Source organism: Lissotriton vulgaris, chromosome 5, assembly GCF_964263255.1.
Source record: "Lissotriton vulgaris chromosome 5, aLisVul1.2, whole genome shotgun sequence".
In the NCBI taxonomy this organism is placed as follows: domain Eukaryota; kingdom Metazoa; phylum Chordata; class Amphibia; order Caudata; family Salamandridae; genus Lissotriton; species Lissotriton vulgaris.
In genome coordinates this window covers 1,105,245,079-1,105,269,108 of record NC_141693.1, presented here as the reverse complement: position 1 = coordinate 1,105,269,108, position 24,030 = coordinate 1,105,245,079, and the positions used below count along the sequence as shown (strand labels likewise).

General features: G+C 45.1%; 1 protein-coding gene across 1 annotated transcript; it reads right to left on the bottom strand.

Annotated features, from left to right (window-relative positions):
- Positions 1 to 620: 620 nt before the first annotated feature.
- On the bottom strand, positions 621 to 3,082 carry ADRA2A (adrenoceptor alpha 2A). The gene has a single exon (XM_086922784.1). The coding sequence runs from the start codon at positions 2,197 to 2,199 to the stop codon at positions 895 to 897; it is 1,305 nt and encodes a 434-aa protein (XP_086778910.1). The 5' UTR covers positions 2,200 to 3,082; the 3' UTR covers positions 621 to 894.
- Between the last annotated feature and the right edge of the window lie 20,948 nt (positions 3,083 to 24,030).

The window sequence follows — 24,030 nt, the reverse complement described above, 5'->3', positions numbered from 1 at the left end:
ATTATTTGTTTTACTTTCGCTTCCATGACGTGTGAATTATATATGTGTGGAAAATCAATATAAAATCATAAGAAAGACAGATATTTCGTGTGTGTGGAGAGAGCAGAGGCGAGGGAAAGAGCCCACTAGCGCTCGTGTTAGCATCACACGCAGCAATGGATTACCACGGAGTTTTATTCAAACTGTCACTGTGTGGACATGATTCTGCTTTGGAGATTTTCCGTAGAGGATTGCTGATGGATTTTCCATACTTTAAACCCTGTTTGTTCCCTTTCAAAGTTTGAATGCAATAACATTTTCTCTGCTCTCATTTTATGGCTTTCGTTTTAGTCGACGAGTGCGAAGAAATGCTTTGCTCCGTTTTGCCGTGAAGCCTTGATATAGGCGTTGCCAGCAAAATGTGGCAGAACAGATCACAAAGTCTGCCCTGATTATCAGCGACCAGCACAGTTTGCAAACACTAATTCAGCATGAGAGAATTAATCGAGCTCTCAAGGGAGCTCAGGACTCGCTTCACAAGGCTGGTGATTCATAAAGAGTATATGGTCAAAGTACATACAAAATATTCAGCAATGTTACTCACGAGATGGCTCCAATGATGATGCACATTCACAACATAGTTTAGTATTAAAATATATTTAAGCATTTGCACTCTTTCTGCTGACTGCCTTACAAAAATTAAGACATACAGATCATGGCAATGTCAAGGTTATAATACTGTATTGTACAAGAGCTGTGCGCTGACACTATTACTTACACACTGTTCAAAAACCAGCGTCCCTGGGGGTCATTTTTATAAAATAAAAAAGTATAGTTCCATTTGTGTTCTGTTTTTAACCCTGGGTCAGAAGAGGTCCTACCAACTCAAGATGGCCACCGCCCATGGCGGAAGTGTCACACAACGCGCTTCCGCTCCACCTTGCAGAGGATCCTCTTGAAGGAGCGCCTGAAGTCATGGTTGAAGATGGTATAGATGACTGGGTTAAGGGAGCTGTTGCAGTATCCAAACCAGAAGAAGAACTTGAAGAGGGTCTCAGGCACACCACAGTCCGGGCAGACTGCTATCAGGGTATAGGTAAAGAAGAAGGGGAACCAGCAGATGACAAACACTCCGATGACCACAGACAGCACAAAGGTGAAGCGCTTCTCGCGGTTCTGGCGGCCCCGCCAGCGGGACGCCTTGGCTGCATTCCTCTCCTCCTCAGGTCCACGGCGGGGCAGGCTATCGCCGGGTTTGATTTGGCTCAGCTTAGTCTTACCCTTACCCCTGCCGGACAGCTTCTCTTGACTCTTCTTTGCAGCGCACTTCTTCTCGTGGTGGTGGTCTGATGAGGATGAGTCTTCCAGGTCAATGCCATTGACATGGGGTTCTTCATCTTGTTCTCCAGAGCCTCCGGCCTCCTCGGCCTTGTCCCCATTGAGCCGGATGGGCAGCTCCTTGTCAGCGAAGCCATTCTGCCTTTTCTCAGGATCGCCATTGCTCCTCTTGCTTGGGGGTACTCTGGTCCTTTTCTTGGCGATCTGGTAGATCCGGATGTAGACAAGGATCATGATGACGCAAGGTGCGAAGAAAGAGCCGATGCTAGAGGAAATCATGTACCATTTCTGATCGTTGATTTTGCACTTAGGGTCTTCTTTCTCGCCACTCTCCTTCTCAATGGATATCAGAGGTGGGAAGGAGATCACGGCTGAGATCACCCAGACAATGAAGATGATGCACTTGATCCTCCTCGGAGTCCTCTTAAGGTTATACTCTATGGCCTGGGTGATCGACCAGTACCTGTCCAGGCTGATGGCGCACAGGTGCACTATGGAGGAGGTGCAGAAGAGCACGTCCAACGCCAGGTAGATCTCACACCAGACCTTGCCAAAGTACCAATAGCCCATGACCTCATTAGCCAAGGAGAATGGTATGACCAATGTGGAAACTAAGATGTCCGCTGAGGCCAGTGAGACCAGGAACAAGTTCTGGGGGGCCTTGAGGGCCCTGCTGGTGAGCACAGCGATGATGACCAGCACGTTGCCAAAGATGGTGAAGAGCATGAGAATGCCCACCAGGGAGATGATGGCCAGGGTGGTTTGCAGGGTGTACGGTGACCCCTTCTCGGTCCCATTCTGCGTACTATTGGGGCAGTCCTGCTCGCACTCCATAGACGAGAAGCCCCCCCTTTCTACGAGCGGGTTCTCCAGGTTAAACATGAAACTTGCAGAATGTGGCAGACACTTGAGAGCTCCCTGCTTACAAATTATGCCCCGCCCTGGGCGCACGCAGAGGCAGTCCTCACTCAGGTGGGTCTGGTGCCTGTGATCTATGGCTTCTGGGCGTCACTCTGACTTTCGGGGGTGTGCTACTTAGAGGCTATCTTCACCTGAAAGTCCAGCTCTCTCCCAGCGAAGTCTGGAAGATGTTCATTGTACAAGATAAAGTTATTTCCGGAGATCCCTGGACGAGTCTCCTCTTTTCTAAATAATGCACTTTTAGCGTGCAGTTCAGTCCTACCTTTTCACGGCGCTCTTCCAGGCTGTTTGTACACCCACAACACCAAGCAAAACATGCGGGAGTTGGTTAGTCCAATCAAAATATGCAGGAGCAGGTCAGTCCGTTCTCTGTGTGTTCATACGTATATGTGTAAAATATACATACAGCTGAAAAAAGTGCAAAAAAATCCTCGCAATCGCTGTCCTTTTTCAAAAAACCATAGAAATTGCAACGCAAAAACGGCTATTTTTCGTCATCAGGCAGATACACGAAAGCTCCATTGCTTTATTCCAGTCAGGAGGACTCGCCATCAGCTAGTGAGGAATTTCATGTTGGGGTGTTTTCTTTTTCACAAAAATGAGGAGCGCTTCCTGTTGTCGGTGAGGGTCCTGCCGTGGCTGGGCGGGGGAGATGAGTGCTGCTGAGCGCTCGGCGAGCGTCTGCTGGGGGCAGCGTGATGCAACTCGGCTGCGCGTGCTGCTGGCTTCGCCGCTCCCGCCCGGGCTGCCTTCCTGGCAGTGACACGCATTATATAGCCCCAGGATCACTGGTACGTTGCAGAATAGCTGAGCGTCAGCTCCCACGTGAGAAACCGACAGAACCCCTCTCCCACTCGCCCTCCCTCTTCACCACCCCCAGCCATACCCTGGTATGCGCACCCCAAGCCAGGCGTTGGCGTCTTACCCTCAGCTCGCTCGGTTCGTCACCCAGAGGAGGCGGCTGGGGCAGGACCCAGGCGGACGCGCTGCTTTTATTGGACAGAAGAGAAAGAGCCACGCAGCGTGAACCGCGCGCAGCTACCTCAGAGCGGGACCGTAAATACTAAAGGCAAGCACCCTCACCTCACAGCTGCCTGTCAGACCGGCGCCGACCATAAACAACGATAAAAAAACACACCTGATTCTTTTGTCATCACACGCGCGCCCTTATCCCCACTGCAAATAAACTGCGTTGCAAAAACCAACGCGGAGGGTTGCATTTTTCTGTCAGAATTACCAAAGCAGGGGATTTGGTTCTAGAGACAGACGACAGACCCCTAACCTCTGAGGAACTTGAAATAAGTCTTAGAAAAAAGGGCAACGCTACACCTCGAAGGGCTTAAAGGGCGCTCTGGTGAAGTCACTCAGCTCTGCTACTACTGCCAGGTTGCTGAAAACATTATTCAACAGTCCATGCTCCAAGGTGAGCACCAACTCTCACGTGTGCAGTGTAAAGAGGACTTCAATTCAATTCAAGATAGCTTTATTCGATTTTTGCACAAGAACATCATAAAAGCACAGAAACAACAGTCCCGTAGCAGTGTGGCACACACAACTCCAGTAGCATGACACTCCTTCCCACAGTGACCCGGAAAAATGAGATGTGATAGAAACACTCATGAGGCACTTTGGAAGTGACACAGGTATGGCTGCTAGAACTGCTACCACTGATATAGGGCAACAAATTCAAGTTTCCGCCTCACGCGGACCAGTAGCAGAAGCCAGAGGACGTGACAAGAACAGCCCTCTCACTTCTGCTTGCTGCTGGGGAGGAGCGAGCCGGTTAGAATCAAAGGCAAACTTCTTGAAAAAAATTCAGGGGCAATCTAGGGGGTGAGTCGTGCCTGCAGTGATGCCACAGTTCGGCTAAACAACACCCCGTCCAGACGGGACACAGACGTAGTAGAGACAACAAACGCTCCTAGATCTAGTTGTGAATCGTGTCAGTGGCACGCCAAAAATGCCAGGCCCGCATTGTTGCTAATCACTCCCAGAAATCAGAGGACAAAAATGCTCCCGCCACCGCTGCGACGAGAAGCACAGTAGACGCAGTTACGCAGTGGCAAACACTATCTCGGGGTCACTTCCGCAGCGCGCAGGGGAGCAGCTGAAAGCCTTCAATCAGTCTACTGCAATAACACCAGAGCAGAGCCCAAGGCCAGAAGCTGCCACGCACTATATATAACACTACTAGCAGCTCGCCCTTCCACCAATACCTCCAAGCAGCAGGATGCACTGTATCCTGTGCAGCAGGAAACTCTGCCCCTTGGCGCACTCTGATGGGAGCACTGCTCCAGTGTACCTCCAGAAGCAGGGCATCCTGTCTCAGGGGTCTCGGTAGCAGCAGTGCGCAAAGCTCATCTTTTCCTCCTGCGCCAGAGCGCACTGTCTCTGTGTGCCTCCTGCAGCAGGGCACGCTGCCCATCTGTGCCTCAGGCAGCAGGGCACACTGTCCATATGTGGTTCCTGCAATACAGGGAACACTTTCCATCTGTGCCTTCTGGTGCAGGACACACCACCCATCTATGCCTCCTGCATCGCCCCCACACTGCCCATGTGTGCCTGGGGCAGCAAGACACACTTTCCATTTGTGCCTTTTAAAGCAGGACACACTGTCCATCTGTTTCTCCTGCAGCAGGACACACTGTCATCTGTGCCACGGGCAGAAGAGCACGCTGTGCCTCTGTGCCTCCTGCAGTAAGGAACCCTGTCCACCTGTGACCCCCTGCAGAAAGGCACACTGTCCATCTGGGCCTCCTGCAGCAGGGAACAATATCCATCTAAGACTGTGTCTCCTGCTGCAAGGTGCACTCTCCATCTGTGCCTTCTTCAGAAAGGCACACTGCCAGTCTGTGCCTCCTGCTGCAAGGTACACTGCATTCCTCTGCAGTGGGGGAGGCTGCCAGGATGTGCCCACTTCAGAGCGCACTGTACAATACTGCCTTAAGCGCCGCCAAATCACAAGGACACACTACCTTATCTGCTTCCTCCAGCACCCCCTGCCCCGCCATGCCTGCTGCGGCGGGGTGCACCGTGGCTCCTATAACAGTGCACCGTGTCACCGATTGCTTCCAGTAGCAGGCCACACTGCCCTACTCGATGCCTTCTGTGGCAGTGTGCACTGCCCTACTTCATCATGGACTCCTGATAAGATGTGCCTACTACCACCCTGTCTCTCCGTTGTCTCAGGCAGTAGGGCACACTGTCCTACTGTGCCTCCCGGAAGAGGACACTGTCTCTTATGCAGCAGGGCACACTGCCTTCCGTGCATCTTGAAGCAGGGCACATTGTCCCTCGATTCCTCCTGCAGAACCGTCTACCAGCCTCTCTTTGCAGCACGGCGCACTGCACTTCTGTGGCCTGCCAGTACCTGGAGCAGTGGAGCACATGTACCTCTGTATCTCAGCAATATCAGACACTCTCCCCTCTCTTTACCTCCAATGCGAACTGCCTCCGCAGGTGAGGGCGCACTGCCTCTCTGTTGCTACATGCCACCCAGTTGTCCATCTGTATGTGCTTCCGCGAAGGAAGAAGCGGGCACTCGGTCTCCCCGTGCCTCCAGGAGCAGCGGGCAAAAAGTGCCCATCTGTGTGCAGGGGCGCACAGTGATCTGCGTGCAGCAGAGTGCATTGCCCTTCTGCGCCGACAGTACCACGGCACACCAGCTCTCTGTGCCTCGGCTGGCGGCGCACGCTTTCTGCATGCACCTTGGGCACAAAACACCGGGACTTGTAGCCCCCCAGTCCCCGTGCTCCATCCAGCCCAGGCAGGAGCGCTGTGCCTGGCAGCGCTCCCCGGTCCGGGCGCACGGGCTGTGCCCAGGCATTATCCACTTAGGACCCAGCCCACAGCCCGGCCAGCGCTGAGTGAGTGGACGCTAATCAGATTGCCTTGCTGGGAAAGCTGCTGTTTCAGACTAAAATTGGTAATTAAGGCTCGTGGCGGTGGCAAAAAAAAAACAAAGCTTGTTTTCTTTCCAAGCAGAGCGGCTGGCGACTGTCTCCCCGCGCTGATGGCACGATTATTGACGGAAAATCCGCTATTGTTTGATTGTTAGGCTGCCTTACATTTCTGCGTTTCCTCGTATTTATTACAGTTCACTTTTCCTTGTCTCATATCGGACGTGGGGTTCTGACTCACTCACTCGAAGCGTGAGTATCGTATAATAAAATAATTCTTGAACAGTTTAGTATGCCATAATGCGATATTGTGTATCTTGGAGGTCGCGAACCTTGAAGTAATAACATGTCAAATTAGATATGTTTTTGTATGTATGTTATGTTGATTTGCATTCAAGAGCTTCTAAAATTTACAATTACACGAAATAAACTGTTAAAAAAAAATATCAAAGGAGCAACTTCGGTTTTTAGTTAAACAGTGTTTGAACTCAGAAGGACTGTCCCAGAAGCTGTAGTTGCGCTTTACAGACCCCAGTCAGGTTATGTATCTACTCTGCAAGTAAAGTGGACCTCGATTAATCGGGGATCAGATTGAACGGCCCCATTCATTGTGCAACAAGGTCCAATAAAGCCAAAGTTCGTCATATTTAATTGGGATTTTTGGTGAAGTGACGCGTGGAGTTCTCGTGATTGCTGAGTGAGACATCTTTTACACACCCCCGCCATTAAGCAGTGATGATCACTTTAAAAAAGATATAATTGCAGTTTGTGGCGGTGTTCGCTGCAGCTAGCGTCTTCTTCTGAAGTGGAGAACAAGACATTGCCGAGCGGAGAACAAGACAGTGCAGAGCGAGCAGTCACTGCCACCTACTGGGCATCGTGCGCCTGTGCAAGTATGTCACACTCATAACCACTCGCATTCACTGAGCGTGCAATACAATTAATAATAATATGAGTTCTCCGTGAGATGTCGGGGCTTGGCCAGCCTCAGGGCAACAAAGGGTAGCGGCCGTGAGCGCAGTACAGCGTCGCAGAAGTCACCAAGACAAAAAGCACTTGTTTCCTTTTACACGCCTTTTCTGCACTCTAGTTTGGTTGTCGGATTTTCTCTGGCTTGGATGATTTTTGAAACGCCCCAGAAAAAATGAAATTATAAGAACACTATGTTATTATCATTTTATTTTTCTGTACTGGCTCTGTTTAGGTGCTGGGAGGGGCTGGGCTGCTCACAGAGCTGGGGGAGGAGTGGTAGGCACTTTCTAAGTGGAGTGGAGAAGTGTGGCTCACTGGTTAGAGCAGGCAGACCCTGAAGCAGAGGTCAGACCCTGGACTCGATAATTCTCGCTTCGGTGCCTGACCTAATCATGGGTTCACACTCTGCAACTCTGGGCATTAAGCTTGCTTAATCTCCACAACGGCCCCCCCGCGGCGGGATGCCTGGCTTTCACCTTGGGGATGCCCGGTAGGGGCTATCTCACAGGGAAAAGCCAGGACGGGTTCCCAAGGCAAGCGCGGAGATACCCCTTCGGGGGTCGATTCAGGCGCTATATAAGAAACATAATAATAATAATAATAAGTGCGCATAACGATTTGGCCAGCGTCTTGGGCTGGTCAAGCAGTCATGCGCACATAGCATTTCTCCATGTGCTGTATTGCATAACCGGGTGTAGAACGTGCACAACGTCTCACTCCCTGTCTGAGTGCGGAATCAGGCCGCTCAGACTAATCACGGCGCTGCTGTCCTGATTGGCTTAGGGGAGTCTGGGAACCTGTGTTCTTCTGTTTTCTGCATCCACCGAAGAGGACAGAGGAGAGGTGGCAGCCAGCAGGTAAGGGAATTCTTCTTTATTTCCTTTTCTTTTAACACCCCCTTCCCCCCTCTACCACTACAGCCCTGTAGCAGCTGCTACTGACTAAGAACCCGGATTCACAGATCCATTTGCTCAGTATGTTCAACTTACATGCGCAAACCCAGTGCTTTAAATGGTCCGGTACTCACCGGTACTGAGTACCGGCACTTCTTTATTTTCTCCCCTTGAGTACCGGCACTTTTTTCTGAAGAAAGAGAGTACCGGTACTCATGGGGATCTGACTTTAACCGAGGCAGCGCGCTCCCTTTATCCCTCAAGTTATACTACGGCAGCACCTTTCAAGTACTGTACGGAATCAATCAAGGGACCCAGCGTGAGCTGCTTTGTAAATCAGAGCAGGGGTGTGTCTGCTGAGTCATTTGCTTATCCAAAGATCTTTCACAGTGGGCGCTAAGAGGGGGCTGTAAAAATCTAATGGGTGGTGGTGGGAGGCACTATTCAGGACATAACAAAAGAACGTATGGGAAGGCTTTTACAGTCGGCACGCATCTGAAATGCTTTCTTGCACACTTCCACTTCCACACTCGCTGATTCCTATTTCATCGACCTTGGACAGACCTTAAGACCAATCAAAAATGTGGAGATTGGCACATGGTTCCCCAGTACAGACTTTGTCAGCTCTGGCCCTAACTCCGGTTTACAAATGTTCAAGGAGAGACTTGTTTATTTATTTTATGTGTTTTTATATAGCGCGGACTTAAAGTCAGAGCGCTTCACAATAGGAACAGTAATGATACATGAGGAGAAAATTACAAGTGAACAAATTACAAAAGCAAACGTTAAGTTACATGAGGCAAAAGTGACAATTGTGAGCAAACAAAATACAAGAGGTAGCAAACGATACATTACAGGAGGAAAACGTGATATGTGTGCAGGTTACAAAAGCATACAAACTACAAGTAGAGGTATAGTACTGCAATAAATGGCAGACACTCAGCACAAGAACAAACGTTACATGAGGCAATGGTGGCACTTGCGCAAGTATCTAAAGCAAACAAAATGTAAGAGTTAGCAAACTGTATGTTACATGAGAAAAGTGACGTGTGCATGTTACAAAAGAGTACCAGTACTGGACACATGGCTCAGTGGGCTGTAGGTCACCGGTTCGATTTAAGGCAGGCTGAAGCAGCATGTGATCCCTAGGCGAATGATAAAATGCATGCAGATTTCGTGCATACAACCTTGGCACGGTCAAAAAGCTAAACCCGCCCCTTGTTCCCCCTTAGCCCCGCCCTAAACTCCGCCCACTGCTTCTTTTGGCGAGTACCTGCACTTATTTTTTTTCCATTTAAAGCACTGCGCAAACCACTCGATTAATGAGTGTGGGGATTTCAGAAAAGTGTACTTGCACTCATAAATCTATTTATCGAAGAGTTACATTACCCAAGTTTGGCGCAATAGGAGTGTAGGCAAATCCTGCTCCATGATGTAAGATAAGGCTGAAGCAATATAGAGTCATGCTCAATTAAGTAAGTAAATGGTCTTTATTAATTTCTTTATACACGGAGCTCACACTGCTCCAACCTTCTCTGACTTCGTCTCTACCTCATCTCCTCGACTCCTCCCTTTACAGTTCCTTGCCTCCTTCCCTCTCCTGACTTCTATCTACCCAGGAGGTCCTTCTGCCCTCCTATTATTATGCTATTACAACATTACACCCCCCCCCACTTGAAAAAATCTGTCTCATTGCAGGGAAGCAGTAGTCCGATTTCATCAATAGGACGTGCAGGTCTTCGAAGAGCACAAGTCTGATTAGGGCTGACTTTTAGGCCTGTTTTCAAAGATTTTAGGAAACTTTGAGATTCATTTATAAAAACAAGTTTTGAGACTATACATGACAGAGCAAAATTACACCAGAGTGGAAATCACTTGACCTGGTCATAAGACATGCACTCATTTCTATTTCAATCAGTGGTAAGACTCCCACCACTCCTCATTTGTGTTTTTTTTTATTTTTGATGCCCTTTACATTGGCATGATGGTTCAGTGAGTTAGGCTCACATTGACAGGGACATGGGATAGGTAAAAGGCTCAGTCTAGATCAGATATAGTGCTGCCTCTTCATAAACCTGTATAAACTGTGAATGACAAATGCATACTGTGCACTCGTGCTTATCTCGTTGTATTCTATTCTATTCTTTGTTTATATACACCTTGTTGTATAAACCACATTGAGCTCAATATAAACTGTGAACAGCAGGTGCATGTTGTCTTCTGTGCTTTGCGCATTTCAAAATCTGCTCAGCAGAGATAGGTCAGTCAGTTTTATAGGTCTGGGCACACTCTCAGTGGAAGTTTACGCCCACCACTTTGAAATGTCACCAGTCGCCACTGAGCAAAATGCGGCCCATTTGACGAATTTAGGTCAGTCAACTCTCGCACAGCAGAGGAGAGAGGAAGAACATGAAGAAAATAGAAACCTTCTCAGGGGTCTCACTGATACTTGGTCCTTTTAAACCATTAAAGAAGAAATTGGCACAGAAGCTGTAATATAAAAGTAACATCTTTAATAACCTCAAATGAGGGAAACTACATCACACATAAGCCTTAGCAACTGAATGAGGCAGTCTAAGGTGTACAGAAAGAAAACAGGGTCCTTATATATGCTTACGGCTACATAGTCAGCATAACACCAAGGGGCACTCCTGGCATGCAAAATGCCTAATCTGGGCATGCACGATCTGCTTGCTCAACAAATTGGGAGGAGAGTTACTTCTCCATACAGCAGCAAAAATAGCCTGACAGTTATACTAGAAGAGCAGGTGCATTCTACTAGCTAGGCCTCTCTGAGCAGGTGCAAGGCTCTGAATAGGGAAACAGCACATGGCGAGCACATGGCTACCTAAAATGGCTGCCAAAATACAAAACGGCTTTCAGCTCATGCTAACAAATCCCTGCAATCTTTAACAGATAGTCATTTTAGCATGAGCTAAAAACATTCCTATGATCCAGTAGGAACACAGAAAATATTTGCACATCAATTTTCATAAATTTATCAATATCCTAATTCATTGCTAGGTGGGCATTTTCCATTCTAAACATTACATTAAGCGGGTATATATATATAAGGTATAAGCACAAATACAAAGAGAACGGAGGATCGGGTCATAATTAACATTCAGATTGCAGGTGAGAGTAATGACTAATATCACAAACAGAATTATCATTTTTCTAGTCCTAAGCACATCCTAAAACCGTCTAGTAAAAACATTTTCAGGGCTACTTGTCCATTATCCTTTTATGAGGGCTAGAACATCAATTGTATTGGGGACCAGGAGGACCACACAGGGCCATAGGAATTAGGACGAAGAGCTGTAAAGGGCTGCTCCTCCTCAAAAACGGGACATCCAAAGGGGTACATTATTGACAAAAAAAAGAAGTCCTTGGGGAAATTGAAGCCGCTGTACAACCAGCCAGAGGGGAGTCTTCTCCCTGTGTCCGTTTGAGCCTCACAGGCAGGCTCTTGTTGTTTCCACGGTGGAGCTGCACAACTCGCAACCCAAGAATCACAGCCCAGTTTCAAGGAAAAAGTCTCTTTAAGGCAGTCACCCAACAGGGAAAATGCTCTTAGCGATCCTGTCCAGTGTCTCAGGCAGTGCACCAGTTTCCTTCACTTCAATCTAACAGGCACCAGAGACACAGCACCTGTACCCTGAACTGAAGTCCTTCCCTAACTCCTGTATTGCTCTGCTGGCGCACTTCTCATTCAATGGGGACACATATTTGCATCCCGTGTGCTCAGGTATCTCCTGACCAACAAACAAAGGAGCAAACTTGCATTCACTTTGGGATCAGGAATTAGAGGCCTGATGCTAGGATCTCTGAAGCAACCCTTGTTTCAAAAGGGGTCACCTCAAGCAAAGCTTCCTCGCCGTTCTGGTCGGTGACTCTCAGCTGGGCATCAAAAACTTGATCCACAATTTCTCCTTTCTGATTTGTGACCCCGTCTTTCGCCCAAGACAGTGGCAGGGGTACATACTTTATCCCAGGGCCTCCGCCTTCACTGAGGTCCTAGTTGCCAGCACTGCCTGTGCTGGTTACCTTCACCTTGGCTTCAAGCTGGACTGGTGCTGACGCTGACTCCCCAGCTGAATCTGATGTCCGGGCCCCTCTGGCAATCGTTGTAAGGCAGCAAATATCTATTGGTGGGCAGAACAAAAGGTCTTTAGACAAGGCACAGAAACAGTCTATCAACAGAGAGGATGGTCTCAGAATACTTCCTAGTCTTGGGACGCCCCATATATTAGCAAGGCACCCAAGAACCACTTCATCTATCTGAGAGTAAAAAAAAAAACATCCTGGACCTATCGGGAAGTATAAAAGGAACTCTTTGGTGAACTGACAGGAGTAATACATCATCCAATCCCAAGCAGCCAAGGAAGGCTGTATTAATTTACTAAACAGCGAGGAACAGAGAAAAACAACACAGACATACCCTAAATCCTTATATTGGTGTATTCCTGTGTACTAATCTGAAAACCTTCAAAAAAAGGAAATGTTCACACTCTTACTCATAGATTTTAAACTACTTGTACAGGACTGCAGACACTTCTAAAATGATTATTCTTAATAAAAGCACCTACATTGTACGCTTAGGACCATGTTCTCATGTTATAGGAGTAACAGGAACATCTAAAACTGCTAATGTAACAGGGTTTCTTATCTATAAAACAATATTTCCTTAAAATTTTTTTTGCTAAGGATCACATGGGCATCTTCACTGCATTCTACTTTTCATGATCCAAACTATGCAACATCAACTCTAATAAGGACTGTCAGTTTATTTACACAGACTAGCTAATAAAAAACTAGCAATGCCCTTGCAAAACTATGTAGCATGAGAATAACATACAATAATGGTGTTATCACCTAAGACTTTTAGAACAAAAACTACCCACATCTAGTTCCCCTTAACCGCATGCACGCTAGCGTTATTCTGCTCGCACGCTGGGTTTTTAAAAAACGCACTTTACGTGACGAGCTGGGCTCGTCATCAGCGTGCGAGGAGGCTACGCCATGACGAGCCCAGCTCGTCATCAGAGTCGAAGGGGTTAAAGATCAAAATAAGGGAACAACAATCTAGATTACTGATCCTGTCATAATTTCATCAAACAGGATGGGCAGTAAGATAACAAATATATTTATTCATTTTATTAATGCTAACAATGTTTCAAACAGTATTACTGAATAGCCAATTAAATGTCTCATTGCTATTTCACAGACATAGACAGGCTAAAAAAAATTGAGAAAAAGAGAGCGAAAAATACATTTTACCTCCCCTTAATTTGTAGAGGAGCCAGCCTCCTTCCCCCATTTTGACAGTACAGTAGGAAACCTGAAACATGTTTCACTTCTGTCAACACAATCAACCCCAATTTGTAGCAACTGGGCATAAACAAAGTTATAGGAAGTACATAGCACTTTTGAGAGGGCTAAAAAAACATGAATTCCCAAACCCCAAATCCCTTTAGTGAGTATACTAGTTGTAATATAAGGGCAAATGAAGTCAAACTAAATCCCATTGGCTCAGCCCTAGTAAGCGCCAAACTAAAAGCATTAGTGCTGTATATATGGCCAAGCTCACGTATTAAAATTGTATTGTAGTATATTCATATGAGTGCATAAAAACTTGATTTTGCCAACAAAAAATAAGCACAACTCCTCCTTTTTTCCCTGCACTGCCATCTTGTCTTTCAAAAAAATTCAGATGTCAAAGCAGACCTTGCTCTGGGAGCCCTGCCAGGCTTCTAAATATAGAACTGACTTTTAACTCTTCCCAGCTGGCCTATTCTGTGTGCAAAGGGGTTCCATGTGGCTTGCCCAATTTAAAGTCGCTCTAGAGACAGAACGCTGGAAAGCACTTATCCCCCTGTTTGTCAGTTTAGAGTTAAGAGACTAACTTCTGCTGGTTTTATACATTTTCAATTATAAGCAGTGTGCAGTATACTTGTCTAACAATATAGAAGTCAGCTGTTTGTATTATACCTAAATGTATGCATGTACCGAAGCCTAAGGCAGTTTAAAAGCTGCTCTGAATGCAGAATTTGTTTTTAAATTAGTGAATTTTGCCCAATTTCGACATTGATATTTGGGGCACTAAAAAATGAATATCCTATAATTCTTTTGCATAATAGTCATCCTCAGAATGTTCTCTACAAATTACAGAGATTGGGCATCAGAACTATATCATTTATACCCTTATAAAAATGAGTTTTTTACACCTGCGCAGAGTGATATTTCATATGCAAATTTCCTCATTATGCGGTACAAAACAACTAATTTAATTTTAATTCTAGGAGGTCACAGTATGAGCATTAAGCTTTATAAATATTAAAAAAAAGAATTTAAAAGCACTTATTTTTTAAATAATTTTCTTCATAATTCATTTTTTTTTATAAAACCAATCATTTTGGTAATTCCACAAAGGAAAATCAAGCTTCATTCCTTGCCTATCATGTTTAGACACATTCATTCATAAGCCTAAGCACAGAAGCCTAACTTGAAACATGAAAAGTTTTGCGTCACTTTTTAAAAGGACAATCATTATTTAACATCAAAACCAAGAATGTGCTTATGTAAAAAGGCCTTAAGAAAGGAAATCCCTACTTTAAATGTTTTCCCGTTATCCAAAATAATGAACCTGATTTTTGTAACTTTTTAAAACAGCAGTCTGAAATGCAGGATTTTACCCTGTGTTTAACTGACAAAATCCTAGCTGAGTCAACATTCCTGTCTCTCCTTGGCCTACAATCAAAACAACAGCTGCTGCTCAGCGGCAGTTAAAACACAGCTGTTGGAAAGCTTTTTTAGTGTTGAAATGTAAGCATGGTGGAAGTCTATTTAAAACTGAGGCATTTCAATGCATGTTCTATAATATGTGTTTAGTTCAGCAACATCCAATTTACTCAGATGATGTGTTTGCCTGTTTATATCTAACACAATGTATCTAAGGAAAAATTTGTAACATTTTACAATTGTTAATTTATTGCAAAACAACAATTTCGTTTTTGATGCCTATTTTATTCCTATTCAATGTGAAATCTAATTTTATCTTTTAAGCATTGGCAGTTTGTACATGTGCATAGTTGCTTACTCTTATCAATTTAATAGTGACATGTAGTTATTTAGCATATCACATGGTTCATTTCTGGATTTTTATTATTTTTATTTAATATTAATTAAAATGCATTTTGCATAACAGACTGACGACAGCAAGAAAACACAAACAAACACATTGAGCTCATTCCAGACATATACAGAAGGGGTCATATACTCAGAACACATAATACAGTGCACTTAAGGCTAGCCATTATTTCACAAAGAGCGCAATCGCTATCTACTCAAAGAAGTACTACTAATGTGAAACCACGAACCACATAGACATTTAAACACACATTTAACTAACCTTGGGTGTAGTGGGCGTAGTGGGGCTTCGCGGAGCTACGTGAAGTGGGCGAGAAACTATGCCCACCTCCGCACTCCGCGTAGCCCCACTACGCACCGCAGGCCTCCCTCCCGCCCTCCCTAAATACTTTAAATTAAATGTATAAAAGAATTGAAAGGCACTTACCTTGCCCGCCGCTGCCCGCCGCGTCCCCGGGGCTCGCTCTCTTCATTGCTGCCGTCTTGTGTACTAATGCGCATGCGCGGGCGGCCGCGCATGTGCATTTCTCACGAGAAATGCGCATGCGCGGCCGCCTGCGCATGCGCATTAGTACACAAGACGGCAGCAATGAAGAGAGCGAGCCCCGGGGACGCGGCGGGCAGCGGCGGGCAAGGTAAGTGCCTTTTAATTCTTTTATACATTTAAATTAAAGTATTTAGGGAGGGCGGGAGGGAGGCGGGTGGCGGCCAGCTACGCTCCGTCTGCGGAGCGTGTGTAGTGCCGAATTCTACGCCTGCTACGCAAAATGCGTAGAAGCCGGCACTACGCACACTCCGTGCACGGAGCGTAGCTGCCCGCCCACACTTACATTTAACCCACAGAACAACACTTAGGACAGAAACAAAGGACAGCCCACAGACTGTACTTAAAGCAAACCATTTGTAAATACTAGTTGTAAGTCATATTTACAAGAAGAGCATCTCAATAGTATTCCAAAAGACTGCAAAAAAAGAGCCCAACAGACTGTTTTATTTTCAAGTAGCCAAAATACACTCAATTCACTAGCTTTGGCTGGCAGAACACCAAAAAATCACTCTGCATATCTCCATTTAAAAAAAGTGCGCAGAAAAGGATCCTTGTTTGTATTATTGTCATATTTAAATCCATGGGGATACAGAGTCATCAAGGAAGAAATATGTTTTGATACCTAACCCTATTTAGGTATTCCCTCTAAGGAAGCCGGCTAATTCACTTCACATCTCACTATGGTACCTCCAAAAAGCAACACATTCTTCGATGTGTGCTTGAAACAGGCATGCCAAAAATATTGCAACATAGGCAAATGTTATAACCAAAGTAGCACTTAAGGTACTCTTGTACTGTGTGCCGTTCAAATCAATTCAAAACTGAGAAAATTCTCCTCTTTACCTGCCTATACAAATTGCAATTTATATATTACAAATTCCAAACACAAATATTGGCCAATCATACAAATCCAAAGCCACAGTTAGCATTACTAAACTACTTTACCAATCCCAGGTATTAAAAACCAACAGCAAGTGTTGCATCAAAACAACCCTTACTAATCACTTGGTGTCCAAATTCTAACTGCCAAGTTCTGAATGACCTAAATGTCGTTTTTAGAATACTCACACCAAAAAGGTTCTCAGTCAGGAGTGGTAAAAGTGGAGGATAAAAATCAGGAAGATCAGACATATACTGGGCTGCAGAGACAGAGAATCCCCAGAATCTCTGTGCACAGAGTACTTCCTTAGTAGAGTCCTGTACTGACCTCCTCAGTAGATTTCTGTCTCCTGACAAGATCACTCCCTTAGATAGCCATTTCTCTGATGAGGTCCACGTTGGAGCGCCATTTGAAGAAAATAGAAACCTTCTCAGGGGTCTCACTGATACTTGGTCCTTTTAAACCAACAAAGAAGAAATTGGCACAAAAGCTGTAATATTTAAGTAACATCTTTAATAACCTCAAATGAGGGAGACTACATCAGACAGAAGCCTTAGCAACTGAATGAGGCAGTCTAAGGAGTACAGAAACCAGGGTCCTTATATATCCTTAGGGTTACATAGTCAGCATAAGACCAAGGGGCAGTACTGGCTCATGTAAACATGCAAAATGCCTAATATGGGCATGCAAGATCTGCTTGCTAAACAAAGTGGGAGGAGAGTTACTTCTCCATACAGCAGCAAAAATAGCCTGACAGTTATACTAGAGGAGCAGGTGCATTCTACTAGCTATGCCTCTCTGAGCATGTGCAAGGCTCTAAAGAGGGAAACAGCACATGGCTACCTAAAATGGCTGCCAAAATACAAAATGGCTTTCAGCTCATGCTAACAAATCCCTGCAATCTTTAACAAACAGACCCACTGGCTAGTACTTCAGTGTCCTCGATGATGTCCCTTTCCAACATAGCTACTGACTCCTTGGGTGTTAGATTGCACTTTCTGAAGTAAGCGATGTTCCAGGTTATCCTCTTGTCATCAGAGGCAGCCATGACCATAGTAACTTTTAGATTTGTTACCGGCAGTGGAAATTTATGGTATCAACTGTTAGACTTTCACTTTTGTTCTGGCCTTATGAGCAACCACTCACCTCGATAACTTGGCCCTCTGCGGAATTTCTGCTTATTCCTTCATTTTGACCTTCTTAGTTCTGTCTAACTCTGCCATCTCTTCATTATCTGGAGCTTGACGGACAAAGCTGGCAGAGTTTTCCCAGATGGGTATTCTCGTGCACATGGTACGGCCCAACATCAGGGTGGATGGACAATTGTCCGTGGTGCTGTGATGCATGGTTCTGTAAGGTCGCAGTACCCTTATTCAGAGCCATCTGGCCATCTCACCTTGCAGTTCGACTTGTTGTATGGTTTTCTTTAATATAGTTATAAACCTCTCCACCATCCCATGGACCTGAGGCCACATGGGAGTAATCTTCTGATGTCAGAAATTGAGGACAGCAACTCATGTCCTGTTAAACGTAGGACCATTATCTGTTTTCAACACTGTAGGGATTCCACCTGCTGCAAAAACTTCATCCAACACAGGTATGTTACTGGCCGCTTTGGTGGATGATACTTGTTGAACAATTGGGAATTGGGAGTATTCATCCATTATAACAAGGACGTATTTGCCTGACTGCAAGGGGCCAAAGAAGTCCACAATCAGGTGTTGCCAGATACCTTCCTGCAGTTCAGATATTTGCAGAGGTGAAGATGGCTCTTCTCGACTTACGAGTTGACATTGAGGACAGTCTTTTAGCATGGCTTTGCCCATCAAATCAAGGGAGGGAAACCCGACACTTTCACGTAATGCCCTTTTAGTGGCTACAACACCTCTGTGCCCCTTTGTGCCAGGTTAACTACCCCTTGACACAGATTTTTTGGAATGACGATCCATTTGTCCTTTAGCAGTAGTCCATCTTTGGCAATGGACAATTTGTCCTTTACGTGGCAAAAAGAAGTCACTTCTTTGGTGTCAATGTGTCAGTTACTTTTGAGCAATTCTAAATGTTCCCACATGGTCATTCATATGCAACCTGCCACATGCTGCAGGGTGATGTCTGCTGTAGGGGCCTCAATGATGGCTTCATGTGGACCTGCAGGTGTTTGTGCATGATCGATGACAAAATGTATATATTCCTCTGCTAGTTAGTGTTTCATTTTCAAAGATGCCCTGGTGTGCCTTGACATGTAGTCCACTGGATTTGCTCCCCTTCCTGGGTTTTGGATGATTGTATATGTATATTCTTGAAGACAGATTCCCCATCGCTCGATCCTGGGTGGCCTCTTTGCTCGGGGAGTTCCGAATATGGTTATTAGTGCCTGATGGTCTGTAAAGAACGAGAAATGTTTCCCATAATGAAGATATGAAAATGCACACAGGCCCAGACTACCACCATGATTTCCTTCTCTGACTGTGAATATGCCCTCCCAGTATAAGAACGTCTGCAGCTAGCATACGCCACTATGTGTCTTTGATCACCTTATCATATTAAGCTAGTGTGGCACCATGTCTTTACAGTCTAATCTTCATTTGGGCACCATGACCACTGGGGACACCCACTGCGTGGGTCTGGATGTTCTCTCAATAATGTCCACCTGGAGGAGATCCCGTAGATCATCCTCCACTGCCTGTTGGAGATGAAAAGGCACCTTCCTATGATGCTGAACCACTGGTGTCACATGTTCATTTATGTACAGCCCAACTTGAAAATTAGCCATTTTCCAAGTTCTGTGAACATTTTTGGAAACTTCTGTAAAATGTCTGGTTCATCCTCCACCTGGTATAGTATTTTGACCAATTTCAACTTTTCAGCAGTGGGCAAGCTGAGGAGACAGCCTGTCTCCAGCCCATCAATGACATGAATGTGTGCTTGTATAGTTTGTCTTTGTAGGTGAGAGATGTTTGAAATTGTGCTTGTATGGAAGGGGCTCTTTAGACATCCACATGTAGACTCACGCGGCAGCTTTGTGCAATTTGGGCTTCAGGTACATTTTGTTGTATTCTGCTACACAGATGTATTTGGGGGACACCGCACTGTCTAGCACAAATTTAGCAGAGTGTTCCCCCATTTGGATCTGCAATCTAGGGTATTTCTTTAGTCTATAATGGTCAGGAACTATATAAATGTATGCCTTGCTATCTTGTGAGATTGGTGTGAAGGATCTTGGCTCACAAGACACGGAGCATCAGGATCTATATGTGACCTGCGAATAGAGACTTGATCGCGACAAGCTGGTGGAGCATTCCCATCTTTGAATGTCTTTTTGCAATGCTTGTCATACCTTTTCAAAGTGATTGTCTTTTCCACACTGTCAACATTTCTAACCTATAGCAGGGCATGACTCAATATGTGGAAGTCTTGTCCACAGCAATAACATTGTAATTGGCGCTCCCTTCTCTTGTCAGGCAGTTTGGGACTGAGAAAACGGCATGCTCGTTTGGGATTATTTGTGGATTTAGGTGTCTTCCGACGTTCAGATAAACCACGTTCCCTATGACGAGCTTGAAGTCAGAAAGACTGTTCACGTTTTTCTAACTTTCTGGCCTCCATTTTCTTTGCATGTTCTTCAGCTTAATTGTTGACTTTCATGATTTCTTTTATTTCATCCTGAGAGTAGTTTTTCTTTATGAGACTTCTACATAGGGACTCTGATTGGCATCTCTCAATAATCCGAGACAAAGAGCATCTTCAGTCCTGACAGTGTCAAAAGCGCAGTAGCGAGGTAGACATTTATGTCGCAAGATGAATTCCTCCATGGGTTTATCCTTCTCCTCGGAGGCAAAATTATAGTTAGAGGGTATATAGTCGTTGTTCCCTTTGTGAAAAAAATTCCTGTTAAGAATTTCATGGACTTATTGATAGGACAACGTGACATTTGTCAGAAGTTCCTTGATGATCTGACAAACCTCTTTTCCAATGAGGTTACAATGAGCTGTGGAGCTGGGTTAGTGACCTGAAACCTTTTCATTAAATCTTCAAGATCTTCCAGCCATTCTTACTAGCAAAGACCCATATCACCGCCAGATACAAGGGCCAGAGGTTCTACTCCTCCTCTTTAGAGGGGTGAGGCAGAGCATAGACCACCGTCAAGGTGACGTTTCGACCAACATGGAACAGCATCACAACATTAGGCAAGAAGGCGGCCTGTGTCTGCAAAACCAGTTCGATGAAGAAGAAAGAGGTGTTGGTTGACAGAAAGAGCTAGAATCTCACTCACATGCCGCAGTGATGTTATGGCAATGAGAAACACTGTCTTGCCTTAAAGATGAGGAACCACAAGGAACAGCTGTGAAGCAGCTCATATACAGTGCACCTCAGAAATGTGAGGACCAAATTAAGGTCCTATTGTGGCATGTCAAAGGGAAAGGGAGAAAACATACGTTGCAAAATGTTCAAAAAATTAGATTAGCAGTCAGGTATGTCCTATACTTTGGGTCGTCCGCCTTACTGGTGGTTTGTACAAACGTATGTCTCTGGGTTTGTTGGGACCATAACTCTTCCCACGGGGTACTTCCACCCAATGTGCTCAATGAGTTTGTTCTGATAAAGACCTCTAGCTGAAGATTACTCACCTTTTGAATATTCCCCAGCAGTACCTCTGTGCATCAGTAGGTGGTGACATGAGGTGCCACACTGAAGCCTTTCTGCTCTGTTGATGACATGCAGAGCCTATATAGGCACCGGTCCCGCGCTCGAACATCAGTTATTTCTTTCAACAACAACAGGTATGGATACAGAGCTACCTACTGTCTCTTTGGGGCCTTTACCTTGATCAAAAACCTTTTATAATGTGCAAGGGACATGTCACCTCCCAAAATGGCAAGTGTTAGGCCCTATAAGGACTGTCGCACACAAATGTCTCTGACAGATTGTTAGACCTGTCAGCCATGTGGGTGGTTTTCCCCCTGCCTTTTTGCCTTCCTCCTCCACTTTTTCTGACCTTGTTTTTGCTGGTATTAGCACTCTGTACACTTCACACTGCTAATCAGTGCTAACGTGTTTGTACTCTCTCCCCAAATATGATATTATTCTCCTAATCACTAAATGGTATATTTAATTAACTTATACGTCCCTAGTAAAGGGGCACTACATGTGGCCAGGGCCTTTAAATTAAATGCTACTAGTGGGTCTGCAGCACTGGTTGTACCACTCACTTTAGTGCCCTTTTCTACATGTCTCAGACCTGCCTTTGCAGAGCCTATATAGGCAGGTTAACCTGTCATTTCACCCTGGCAATATAAACCTTTTGCCCTTTTGCCAGGCCCAAACCTTCCTTTTTAATACATATAAGGCACCCCCAGAGTATACCCTGGACAGCCCTGAGGGCAGGTTACAATGTGTCAAAAAAAGCAGGATATGTACTTTTTAGTTTGGCATGTCCTGGTAGTGAAAAATATAAAAAATATTTTTCAATATTGCAAGGTCTATTTCTCCTGTAGGATAATAATGAATTTACCTTATTACATTTTACAAATGTATTTACAAATGGGAAAATATAACTGGTTGAAGTTTGGTGTCTCTGTAATCCTAATTTAAAATCTTAACTCATGGTGACCTCAGATTTAAAATTATCATTCTGAAAATGGCACTTTTTGAAAGTTGGCATTTTCTTGCCTTTCATGTAAATCATCTCAGGGTTTGGTCCTTCCCGGCATTTCAAGTGCTTTTGTGTTCTATTCAACAACTTACCCCAGCATTCACCTAGAGGTTTTTGGTGAGCCATTAGTGAACTCGAGGGAGGCCTTAATTTAGTATCATTTAGGGAGTATTACCTTGCCTAACCTTAGTGTTACTCCATCCGAGTGCTTAATAATTGTATCCCTATGGAGAGAGCTTAGGTATGAGGCTCCCTTACATCACACACCATTCATGTATTGATCTGTATGTCGTCTGGGGGGAGTCAGGCTTACGAACGAGTGTAACCTGTCTACTGGCCAGCTCTAGTAGGAACCTCCGGCAGCCGTCTTGGTCGTTCGTTGAAATCTATCTTCCAAGTCACTTTTTTGACTTGGGATATAATATGGGCAAATATGTAATGCTAAAATATATATATATATGAGAAATATATACATTTTAAAATTTGAATTAAAAGGAACAGCGCCACAGGAGTCTTGAACCCTAGACGCGAAGTAGCATTCATATTATGAACTACATTTCCCATGGGTTTACAGACAACGGCCCTGATCGTTCGTTATAATCCATCTACTAAGGCATATTGTTGACTTGGCATTGAATAGGAGTAATCATGTAATGCCGAAATATAAAAATAAATACATTTGAATTTTTAATTAAATTGGATAGTGTCACAGGAGTCTTGAACCCTGGACGCTAAGCAGCACTCGCAAAATAAACTACATTTCCCATGGTTCTCTGACGTGTGGGAGAGCGCAGAACGTACCAACGTTTCCGGCGCGGTCACGTGGGACGCCGGAACCGGTCCAACATTAATAGCTTGGACAAACACGGCGTACATGATCTACGCGGTGTGACGGGATGTGGGTTATTGGGCCAGGATAAACCTACAGAACGGTAAGGAGGGTGCTTGAGGGGACGAGCGCGTGTCGCACAGGTGACAGCCTACGTCCTACGAAGGCTAGTTTACACTTCAGAGCAGGCTGTGACAAATCTAACTTTAAACGTATACGAGGAGGCGGAGATTTCTGAGTTAATATCTCCCTTAACACCTATTTTCCAGATTGTGTTCTTGGGCGTCCTCCACACCGGACACCAGTTCGAGTTTGGAATTGATATAAACTCGGTAAGTGAACCACCCATTATATAAAAACCTGAGTGGGGGTACTGCAATAGCAACAGCTGGAGACTGTGGTACTATCATGGCCCTATGGCTATTTTAAGTGGGATTAGGTACTAGGTACGAGTGATTACACTAATGCAGAGATATGGTCAATTATAAGAGATTGGGTCTTGTATTTATTTGACTATATAGGGACAATGGATGAGTTGAACAGAAGTCCATGCATAACATGCATTTGGGGTCTTTTACTCAACACTAGACACATAATTTTAAAGGCTATAGACAATGTTTACACAATACAATTGAAAGATTGAGCAGGTGGATTCTAACAAGGGTTTTAAACCCCTCCTCTCTACTCTCTCTCGTTGCTATAGCGATTGTTCTCCCGCATTTGAGGGGACACTCTCCACATATACTACAGGAGGGGTACGGATCAATTGGACCTACCTCCCTGTTGGGGTAATTTCTCTCCGAAATACGGGGGAACCCTGAGTGACACCGAATGCGACGGTCCTGAAGAAGACCGGAGTGACCGTTCAGGCGCATCAAGAGCGGTCAAAACATGTTGACTCTGGCAGTGGTAGGAGGGAAGCCTTGAGGTTCCTAACTATCTCCTAAGGGCGCTTTCCCATTCTTTTTTC